The following is a 10,986-nucleotide window of genomic DNA, read 5'->3' as shown; positions in this document are numbered from 1 at the left end:
TTCAAATGAAGAAAAATTACTTGAAAAAATCCAATGTCATCTCTAGCTGGTGCTGGAAGTAGATCTTGTGTCTTTGTAAACATTCAGTTGCATCTAAAACCAAAAGGCATAAGCTGCTTGCAAATTGCTTATAGGCTCTTGCTGATACATACAGTTGACTACAGGCTTGTGGTATATATATACACTATAATTATAGCAGTGTGATCCTTACTAGGCCACGAATTTTCCTTCTTACGAAGCATACAAATAAGCGATATCCGCAATGACGTTTACTTACGCGTGCGTGACGTTTTATTGCGTCACCATCGTTATGGCATTCCGATATGTGGGTACTTTGTACAGGAATGAATGGCGAACGTGGCTGTTTGTGATGAATGACTCAGTAGATCTGAAGGAACTTGCTGGTGAGCGATATTAACAATATTGCAATATGAGTAATTACTTTTGCGCGCCGTTAGCGAGTACCTGTGGTCGATTTCTGGCTAGTGGGCATTAAATGTGAGACGAGCTATAAACACAGCGTGCACACGTTAAATAAGTTTACCCTTGTCTTCCAAGGACCACTGAGCAGTGTAAATGAATTTTTAAGCTGGTCAAGCCCCGGAACCTAGCTACTAAGCATGTTTTCATGTGTATGGCTGGGTCCTTGAAATGTTTTTGCCCTATAAAGGCATACACCCCAAGCAGCAGGGCATGATATGATCCAGACAGAGTTTTAATGTGTGTTACTAATATTGTAGGGTGTGAAGGCAACACTGCTGCGTCCTGCGCTGGCCAGGATACCATTCCAGGTGAGATTTTCAGTGTACACACATGCAACCAAGTAGTCTTCTGTAGATGGTGAACACAGTAGTGCTAACAGCAGAACTGATCTACCTGCAGCAGAGAATGTTGGAGATGAATCGAAGGATGATCACTTTTATAGTGAAGGTGCAGCCAAATCTGTCAGTAGCAAGAAAAAGTCTTGGCAAGGGCACTATTGTTGCGTACCAGATTGTCACAATTCTGCTGGTCACAGGAAAGAGCAGGAAAAATTAGGTCTGCCAAAAATATCATTTCACACTTTTCCTGTTGCATATTCAGCTAAAGGAAAAAGTGGATTGCTTTAATTCGCCATGATCCTGGAAAGCACTTTGCTATTACACAGAATACTAAAATTTGTTCGGAGCATTTTGTACTTGGTCTGGAGGTAAAAACCGATGTCTTAAACTTTCCGCCGATCCTTCTGTATTTCCATGGAATCAGAAAAAGAAACGTATGTTGATAACTTCAACGAAGGCATTGCAGTCATTAACAGTTGATAGCTGTGATGTGAAGGATATTTCTGCACTTGATGTTGATATGGATACATATGATGGAGAACTGCAACATTTTAATACTGATTGTGAAGGTACCGATTCTCCTAATTCTATAACAGATTTTGAAAGAGAGACTCTAAAGCTTCAAAATCAAGTAGCAGATTTGGGGTGCATTCCTACTGGTACATCGAGTAAGCTTGCAGAAACTGAAAGACAGTTGGCAGTTACACAGAGCAAGCTTGTAGAGACGGAAAGACAGTTGGCAGTTGCACAGAGCAAGCTTGCAGAGACTGAAAAGCAGTTGGCCGATATGCAGAGCAAGCTTGCAGATAATGAAAGACAGTTCGCCAATGTACAGAGTAATCTAACTGATACCCAGAGTAAACTATTGCAAATGCAATGTAAGCTAGCAGATATGGAAAGAAAGCTTGCAGATTCAGAGAATATGCTTAAAAAGTCTTTGTTTAGGATGGAAAACATCAAGGGCAATGACACTTTAGTAAAATTTTACACTGGTTTCAATGACTATGAACACTGGTGGCTTTTCATGAGGAGATTTTAGAATCTGATGCTAAAGTGATGCGGCAATGGAGTGGCCATAGAAGTGAATGTGACTACAGTGATGTGAAAGTTGGACGTACCTTCAAGCTTCCATTACAAGAGCAATTTTTTTTGACATTAGTTCGGCTACGACTAGGCTTACTTGAACATGACATCGCCTACAGATTTGATATTTCACAGCCATCTGTGTCGCGAATCACAAACACTTGGATCAACTTGATGTTCCACAGTTTTAAGTCAATTGAAACATTTCCAGCTTGGCACGTAGTCAAAAAATATATGCCCAAGACTTTCAAGAAAGATTATCCTAACACTAGAGTTATAATTGATGCTACTGAGTTTTCAGTTGAGCGACCATCTTCTTTGCTTTCTCAAGCTTGCACATATTCAGCGTACAAAAGCAGAAACACAGTTAAAATTTTGATTGGAGTAACACCAAGTGGGGCAATATCATTTGTTTCTGAAGCATACGAAGGTTCAGTATCTGATCGTAAACTGGTAGAAGTTAGTGGATTATTAGCAAAATTAGAACCCGGTGATGAAATAATGGCTGACAAAGGATTTACAATACAAGACATGTTAGTCCCATATGGTGTCCGCCTTAATATGCCGCCATTCCTTCAGTCTAATTCACAAATGCCAGCCAATGATGTATTTGTAACCAAAAAAATTGCTCGCTTAAGAGTACATGTGGAAAGGGCAATTGGTCGATCGTGTGAAGGACTATCGTATTATATGAGAGACCTTGCCTGCTTCCATGTGGGATTCTATCAGTGACATAATATACGTTTGTTGCATGCTGACTAATTTTGGGCCGCCATTAGTGTGTTGATGCCAATAATCATTGTAAACGATATTAACATGTCAATGTATACATACATAGACTAACTTATACAAACAGTAGAATCGTAATGATTAACACCATTGTATACAATAAGAAATGGTATTGGTTCATAGTTATTCCACTGCACACACAACTCTGCAATTTCAATAGGAATAAAAATGCCCCCTCTCATTTTTGGCACAGGAGGTGTTTTACATGGAAATTTCCGTGCTGATGTAAACATTCCTCTGCATCCAGTCACAACCACTATTTCTCTTCCAATTGTTATAGCAAGTAGACGAACTTCCAAATCACCTCCCCATTCACTCAACTGCAAAATGCGGCTTTTTTTTCCTCCCACTGAAGCTGTGTAATGCCATCCTCTCTACGTACTTCTGGGTATTTATTCATACAATGCAATGCTAGAATTCTTAGCTGTTGAGCAACAAATACGTCTCCAGAAGAGTTTTGCTCAATAAACCCAGCTTGGTGAGCTATTGCATGATATAAGCAATTGCCATCACCATAAACTTTATGCTGTGCATAATGCAGTTGCTGCAATACAATAGATAACTGTTGAGGTGAGTGGCTGATGGCAGAGACACCCATAATTGAAACCTCACAATTGTCATCCACTTTCAGTCGTGTTTTTGTAATAGAGGTTTTTGTTGCACAAACAGATTGAGTACTCTGCTTCACAGTTTTTGTCATAGTAAAAGGGTTGACAACTTGTGAGCTCTTGTCATGAATAACCGATGGAAGTACACATGGCGATTCCTGTGACTTGCTTATTGCAGGAACACATTCACTCATGACATCTTTGCAGACAGCATTTTCTATAGCTTCAGGTATGGTGAAAGTTTCTGCTGGACTCACAAAATCTAATGGTTCAATTTCTTCGTACACAGTACTCGCAGTTTTTGTCACAACAGGAGCAGAAGGCAGATCAACAATCGGCATGTTATCATCATGAATGAGGACATATGGAACTATAGCTGGCAAAAACACAGTGAAATAGAAAGTCCGAGCCTTTGAAATGGCCTTTTCAATAAATCTTTGGTCATAATCAATCTTCTCGATGTAAATTTCATTAGGAGTCCATACTACAAAGTCACACCATAACAGACAGGTAACATGAAGATGTACTTGAATCTGATAAAAATACTGGTGGTTTCTTTTTAATTGCAAAGTTCCGTTACCATTTTGTAAACAAAAAGAGGATGATTTCATTGAAGCCTGAGCAAGTGACATATTGGCACATACATAAGGACACTTCACCTCCAAGCATCCTCTGTCCTCACCCACTTCAAGTATGGAGTCTGGAGTTGCAGCTAACCATGGTATGGCTGAATCAATCCACAAGTCACATTCACACACCTTCACAATAACTCCCTTCTTCCTCTGATGGTCAATGTAACATCCAATTGCAACATCTTCATTTCTTTTTCCATAGTCAATTGCAGGTGTGGTGATAGGTTTTGGAGCTAACTTGCTGTTGATAAAAGGAATCATATCTGTTTTAGCTTTCTATGACACACAGTCTTCATTATTGAAGCAGTAATTCGGAACTTTCGCTCTTCATGCCAAAGACTCGACTGAGCTTGAGTTCGAGTTTTGATTTCCAAATCTGCTGCCTCTGTTGGACTGATACATACGTGCTCTTCATAAAGATTCCTGACCAAATGGTGTGGAGCAGGCACACCATCAATTTTACGCTGGATCAATGAAGTAGTTGTACAGTAATCATGGTCATGATTTACTATTTTGGTGAGGCACAATAAACTCAGCTGAAATTGAAGTTTCTTGGCTTCTGCTCTGGCAATTCGTTCTTTTCTAATTTGGTCAAGTCTGTTTTCTGATGGAGCTGGTTCCTCATCCAACAGCTGTAAAAAAACAAGATGTTCCATAGCTAAATAACATAGACTGTGTCTTAGATGCTTTCTTCTTGTCACCATCACTGACAGCTGAAGAAACAGCGTGGGATGCAGCTTCAGTTTTCATTTGGTGTATCTGACTCAATCTGTTCACCAAACTTGTTCTTCTTTTCGGATGTGCAGTCCTTCTGGACGTAGGTCGACAATCCCACTGATTAACTCTACAGAGTTTTGGTCGTTTTTCTACCCCGTAAACTTTTTTAGTCAATGTGACCAACTTAGTTGGTCGTGCATCTACCTTCTTCTTCTTTGGAACATTCCAGGATTGCCGCTTTTCAGTACAACTCTTCTGATCCTCTTCATTGATCTTTAAATGAAAATATTCTTGAACACAGTATAGCGTAGCTGTAATGTGATTGCAGCAGCCAGGTAATCCAGCTGGGCAATCACAGATGGCTTTGCACACATGTGCAGTGTTGTTAGACAATACTACACGTACATTGTACATTTTGTTCTTCTTCATTGATGGTAGTACAGATGCTCCGATGCAAACATACTCTGGGAGACTTGGCATTGGATGATATCAAACCTTCTGCACATGGCCATCCTGAAAAAAGCGATAAGCTTTGTCCAACGTTCGAGTGTAGCTAACCGATTCAGATGTACCAGGGCTCAGATTGACATTGCCTTGAACATGAACTCCAAGATCAGAACTGTCTCTCCTATCAATCACACTCTCTAAATGGTTGGCTTTCTTGATTAAAACTTTGCGTTCAACTAAAAACTGATAAATCGTGCCGAAAGTAACACTGGGGGCTTTGTAAATCTCCTTGGTCCAGAGGCTGTCCTTAATGTCAGGAATGGTCCGCAGTAAAGTAACATCTTCAGGATTCTTATTCAACTGTGCCACTTGTAGCTTATTCTGTACATTAGCACCACCATCAGGATCAACAAGGTAAATGTCCCAGCCATACTTGATATAATTACATACTCTACAAATCATGGCCATGAAAGGTCAATAATAACAAAATGCATATTCTTACCGATCAATCAGCTCTGGCTTTCTTCCACTGACAGGCGCACTACGACAGTTGAGCCACCTCTTCAGCTCTGTAACATTCAGCTCTGAAGGATGCTTGCCATCTAGTGATGCACCAGGTATATCAGCTTCCGTCAATAAAATAGCATCATCATCAGGATTGCCATCAGGATCATCATCGAGATCTTCAGAGCCTGACATGGTGATTGATAACTTCATATGAATTACAAAAATCATCTTACCAAGGGCCTTATCCCCACTGCTCTTCACACGAAGTATATCGGCTTCTGTCAATAAAATACCATCATCAGGATCGTCATTAGTGATCTTATCGAGATAGTCAGAGCCTGAGATGGTGCTTGATAACTTCATATGAATTACACAAATCGTCTTACCAAGGGCCTTATCCCTACTACTCTTCGCACGAGGTATATCAGCTTCCGTCAATAAAATACCATCATAGTCAGTATCATCATCAGGATCATCATCAATAATATTATCAAGATCTTCAGAGCCTGAGATGGTGCTTGATAACTTCATATGAATTACACAAACCATCTTACCGACTGTACTAGTCTCCGCTGCATCAGAATATGCACCATCATGCAAAACATAGGTACTACAGTCTAAATAAAACAAACACTACAGTCAAAATTTTCTGACATCTATGTCTGTTAAAATGGTCGTACCAGCAAGCCCATCCATGCCACTGTCTGCTGTGAAAGCTACCAAGTCATCATGCGATAAGCAGCCATTGTGGTTGCCATAACCTATACATTGTTGATACAATATGAATAAAAGGTAGATATATAGCACAAAGTTGTTCTTACCAAGGATCCTATCCCTGCCATTCTCTGCTGCTGGACTGCTGTTAGCACTACTGTGTTCACCATCTACAGAAGACTACTTGGTTGCATGTGTGTACACTGAAAAATCTCACCTGGAATGGTATCCTGGCCAGCGCAGGACGCAGCAGTGTTGCCTTCACACCCTACAATATTAGTAACACACATTAAAACTCTGTCTGGATCATATCATGCCCTGCTGTTTGGGGTGTATGCCTTTATAGGGCAAACACATTTTAAGGACCCAGCCATACACATGAAAACATGCTTAGTAGCTAGGTTCCGGGGCTTGACCAGCTTAAAAATTCATTTACACTGCTCAGTGGTCCTTGGAAGACAAGGGTAAACTTATTTAACGTGTGCACGCTGTGTTTATAGCTCGTCTCACATTTAATGCCCACTAGCCAGAAATCGACCACAGGGACTCGCTAACGGCGCGCAAAAGTAATTACTCATATCGCAATATTGTTAATATCGCTCACCAGCAAGTTCCTTCAGATCTACTGAGTCATTCATCACAAACACCCACGTTCGCCATTCATTCCTGTACAAAGTCCCCACATATCGGAAGCCATAACGATGGTGACGCAATAAAACGTCACGCACGCGTAAGTAAACGTCATTGCGGATATTGTCCATAAAATTGTGTGTTCCACTATTGCTTTTATTTATTTATATGGTTTCCTTTTATTTATTTATATACTGAGTAATCGACTTTGTGGCTCTGTTTACCACCAAAAGTGCACTGTTTTAATTGGTTTCTTGTTAGAGGTGTGCACTGTGAATGAATAATAAAGATGATGTGCTGTAGAGACTTACACTACTTTACAAGTCATCCTGTAGACTGCTCAGCTACATGTTAGCTACTTTATGTTCAGCTATGTTACAATCATCATGTGCCTTGTGGTAACTGATAATTTTAAGCGTCCAGAATCACATACAACATTTATGCATATCATGGCCACTGCAAATTCAACTTAATATGTAAACATTCTCCAAAAAAGGTGTCCACTGTGACTGATAAAAGAATTGATATTTGTAGTTGGCATTAAATGTAATCAGCTACTTACTACATGATGCCATTACCAGTCAACCTGTAGCGGCTACCTGACTTAGAAGCACTGACATAGCTAGTGCTAATTTTTTAGCTATACTGTGTGCAATTACAGAAGCAAGCTAGATTTTATAATAGTGCAATCAGATATTTCCACTAGTATTATCCCAAACCAGTATTTGCTTGCATGGAAATGTATTCTGTCATATGATGTGTGGCTACTATTGTTTTTATAGTGGCAGTTTTCATAATTCATCATATAAGGCGATGCAATACCTTATTTGACCCGGCAATGAATTATCTTGCCATAGATAATATTATTTACAATCTTGCTACGTGGGTTGTGAACTGCCGGCAGTGAGTTTTATTCGTTATAAGATTCTTCGATTCGTCTAGTGACTGGGCTAGCTGGATAATATTGGTATGTAGTTTGCACAAGGTACAGTTGGCTGTAATTATTGGTGTAGCATCATTCACATGCAGGTACGTAGCTAGCTATATAGCTACACGGCTGTAGTATGCAGTAACAACGAATAACGGGCCGGAATTTGCATGGCTTTGTACTAGTGTTCGACGGGTATCCCGGAGTACTTTACGTGAGAAAACACGATAGACACACTATCAGAGAGAATAGTTCTGTGCGTAATTTGTGATCTGAAAAGCTAGCCAATGGTTAGCTATAAATGTGTATCGCCTACCTCGAGTCTGTTTAGTAACTTTCCGGGTGTGTACAACAAAATACTGAATTTATACAGAAATTTTTGCACGTTAAAACGGCCTAAACCAGGGGGGCGGATCCAGGAGTTAGCAAGAGGAGGGGCACAAACAGGCTGGTTTGGGAGAGCCAGATTCTCTAGTTCAGTGGTAAAGGGGGTGTCACGTAGGTACGCGCTGTAGGTAGATCTGCGACCGCGCCCAGGCAAAACGATCTTGCAAGAACTTTAAGCAAGATCCTGCAAAAGAATCCGGTCATTTCTTGCAGAAATCCTGCAAGAGCGTTCCAGGATCTTGCAAGAAAATCCTCTTGCAAGATCAGAGAATCCGGTCATTTCTTGCAGGACTCCTGCAGGATCTTGCAGGATCGTTTTTGCTGGGAGGTCAAAGTCTTGACCGGCCGAAATTTTGCTTTGACCTGTGACTAAGAGCCTTTTCAATTCCGACCTTTTTCCGGTGACTTAGCGACGATATTTCAGCACTTTTCGATTGTGGGTTAGAAGCTTTTACCCTTGACCGTTGAATTGGCATGATTTTGGTGGCCTTGACCTTTGACTTAGACTTTATTATTATTATTATTATTATTATTATTATTATTATTATTATCAAATTTACCACAATGGAAGGCATACACAAAAGGCAAAGCCTGTACAAGGTGTCAGCCACAAAAAAGAACACTACAACTACAAAAATATACAACAAACAAATAATTACAAAACTGCACAACAATACAAAAACATCAATTAACACACACATAATGGTATAATGAATGCCAGAAGGATTTTGGATTTGGATCATTGAGGATGGTTAATGGTACAGAATTCCACAGAAAGACAGTGTTAACAAAGAACAAATAACGACGAGAGTTGATGGTTGACTGTGGTGGGTTTATTGACAAGTGATGACTTCTAGTAGATGAAATTGAATTAAATTTACAGTGACAATTAAACTTGATGGATGTACGTTAGTGATAAATATTATGGAGTAAAGAAATAGAAAGGTACTGACGTCTTGATTCAAGGGTAGGGAGATTAAGCTGAGAGCAGCAATCACTTGAAGATACAGTCCATGAATTGGTCCGTGGACTCCAGCGACTGCCACAAATCCAGCGTGCTGCCCTTTGACCGCGGTCGCAGATCTACCTACAGTGAGTGCATGTGTGTCACCCTCGCATTTTTGGAGCAGCACATAATCACCTCTTAGTAGTGTCTCACTGTTGATTTTTGCCATTTTTGCCTTTTTAGATGGTTGTGAAGTCTTAAAAACTGTTTAAAAGGCTCTGAATGCCTTAAACAACTGCCGATAATTATTTTTAAAGGCGCTTAGTACTAGAAGGTATTGAGGGACAATTTCACAGCTAGTTTGAATTTGGTTCATTTTGGTTTCAGGTGAACTTGTAATAAATGCTAGTAAAATACATTTCTGCTTAAATGAATCATCACAGACAGGACTACGCTTCATATAATGTATTCATGACAGGTGCTTTGGAGAATTGAGACTTGAGTGCGCATAGAGAATTTCTTTAATATTGAGGTCTTTTAAAGTTCTATATTAATTCTGAGGAATGATTTATAGTTAAAGCTTTGCTGTGCGTTACTAGTCAGATGGAATCTATGCCAAATTACAGCAATAGTCTCACTCAGAATCATACCTCTGACTTTGACATCATTTTGACCAGTGATAGTTTATGCTATAAATGCTCACCATGGCTTGTTAAAATTGCTCAAGAAGAGGCTACAAAAATCCGGCTGCAAATCCGGGATAATCCAAACATGTCATGAAAATAATATAAATGAATTTGCTAGAATAGCCAAATGGAAATGTATTGCAGATAATTGTGTTCCTGTATTGTCAAAATGATGTACAGTGGATTTATTGTGCACTGAGTATCATCCTATTTGCCTACAGTTGCTCTTTCTCACGATACTTGCTCTTTCTCATGATACTTGCTCATTTGAAATTCATAATTTGAGTGAAAAATATGTAAATATAATGAATGAATACTATAAACTTTAGAGTGGATAAATCGATGCAGCTATAATTACTGTATGTTAATCAAGACTCACAGTAGTGAGGCGTGTGGCCAAGAAACTACAAAGTGCATGCCCAATTAAAAGACGTGCGGCTACTACTATGAGTTATTTACGTGTAGGGATGGTTTTGCAATATTAGCCCTGGATTATGCACCATCTCTCAATAGGTTTGTATTGTGTTAAAAAAATCTTTTTGTAGTAGTATTATTTTTCTTGCGACCAGTATGAAACATGTATTTAGACATATTTCGCTTTATTTTGCAACCTTGTATTACACCTAGCACCAGTCAACTTACCCATGTTTGTACAGTCTATCTAGTACTGACATTATCTAATCCTGGTTTGTTCATATACGTGTATTTTCTTCGATCAAACCTCTAATCCCTACAACAACTTTTAAAGACATGATGTGGACACAAGCACTAATGTCTAATAAACAAGTTGTAAAAGCGTGTAGAACCGTAAGTTCCCTATGGAAGGTGTTTTAAGCAGAAATCTTTTAAACTCCATTTAGTGCCACGCCTCATGCGTGTGTTGATAATTGGCAAATGTCTTATAAACAAGTGTGAAAGTGTCAAGAACGTGCATCACTAGAGAAGGTGTTCCTTCTTGTTGCCACACCACACATGGTGTATTAAAATAACTTGTGTGTTCTGGTGGTGCTCAAACCAGTTTGTTACATAACATACCCACTCTAACAGCAAGTAGTCGCTCCCATTGTGGCTTTCGCCATGTATGTCATTTA

At 39.5% G+C, this 10,986-nt stretch overlaps 3 protein-coding genes and 1 long non-coding RNA gene across 6 annotated transcripts in view; 3 read left to right on the top strand and 1 right to left on the bottom strand.

Moving 5' to 3' along the window:
* The first annotated feature begins 287 nt into the window (after window positions 1-287).
* On the top strand, window positions 288-2,803 carry LOC136246909 (uncharacterized). 2 transcript variants are annotated; one of them, XM_066038504.1, is made up of 3 exons: window positions 288-404; window positions 741-791; window positions 838-2,803. In XM_066038504.1, exon 3 carries the CDS (start codon window positions 1,878-1,880, stop codon window positions 2,634-2,636), a length of 759 nt encoding a protein of 252 aa, XP_065894576.1. In that variant the 5' UTR covers window positions 288-404; window positions 741-791; window positions 838-1,877; the 3' UTR covers window positions 2,637-2,803. The 2 variants fall into 2 exon arrangements, with proteins under 2 accessions (XP_065894576.1, XP_065894577.1); XM_066038505.1 differs by having other exon boundaries at window positions 294-404.
* LOC136247942 (adventurous-gliding motility protein Z-like) lies at window positions 1,258-1,860 on the top strand. The gene has a single exon (XM_066039760.1). The coding sequence runs from the start codon at window positions 1,258-1,260 to the stop codon at window positions 1,858-1,860; it is 603 nt and encodes a 200-aa protein (XP_065895832.1).
* Window positions 2,804-5,138: 2,335 nt separating the features above from the next.
* LOC136246908 (uncharacterized) lies at window positions 5,139-7,056 on the bottom strand. Of its 2 annotated transcripts, none has more exons than XM_066038502.1 (9): window positions 6,923-7,056; window positions 6,536-6,586; window positions 6,426-6,488; window positions 6,285-6,365; window positions 6,159-6,221; window positions 5,991-6,110; window positions 5,838-5,942; window positions 5,600-5,789; window positions 5,139-5,548 (listed from the first exon to the last, which is right to left on the bottom strand). In XM_066038502.1, the coding sequence occupies exons 1-9, from the start codon at window positions 6,954-6,956 to the stop codon at window positions 5,140-5,142; spliced, it is 1,116 nt and encodes a 371-aa protein (XP_065894574.1). In that variant the 5' UTR covers window positions 6,957-7,056; the 3' UTR covers window position 5,139. The 2 variants fall into 2 exon arrangements, with proteins under 2 accessions (XP_065894574.1, XP_065894575.1); XM_066038503.1 differs by having other exon boundaries at window positions 6,829-6,924.
* Window positions 7,057-7,818: 762 nt separating this feature from the next.
* The window catches only part of LOC136246910 (uncharacterized), a 67,503-nt gene continuing 64,335 nt past the window's right edge, over window positions 7,819-10,986 (top strand). The window contains exon 1 of the long non-coding RNA XR_010696918.1: window positions 7,819-7,915. This is a non-coding gene — a long non-coding RNA (uncharacterized lncRNA). The remainder of the gene's footprint in view (window positions 7,916-10,986) is intronic.

The sequence above is a fragment of the Dysidea avara genome, chromosome 2 (assembly GCF_963678975.1).
Source record: "Dysidea avara chromosome 2, odDysAvar1.4, whole genome shotgun sequence".
NCBI classification, from domain to species: Eukaryota; Metazoa; Porifera; class Demospongiae; order Dictyoceratida; family Dysideidae; genus Dysidea; species Dysidea avara.
Note: the sequence above shows the minus strand (reverse complement) of the source record. Positions and strands in the feature narration are given on the sequence as shown.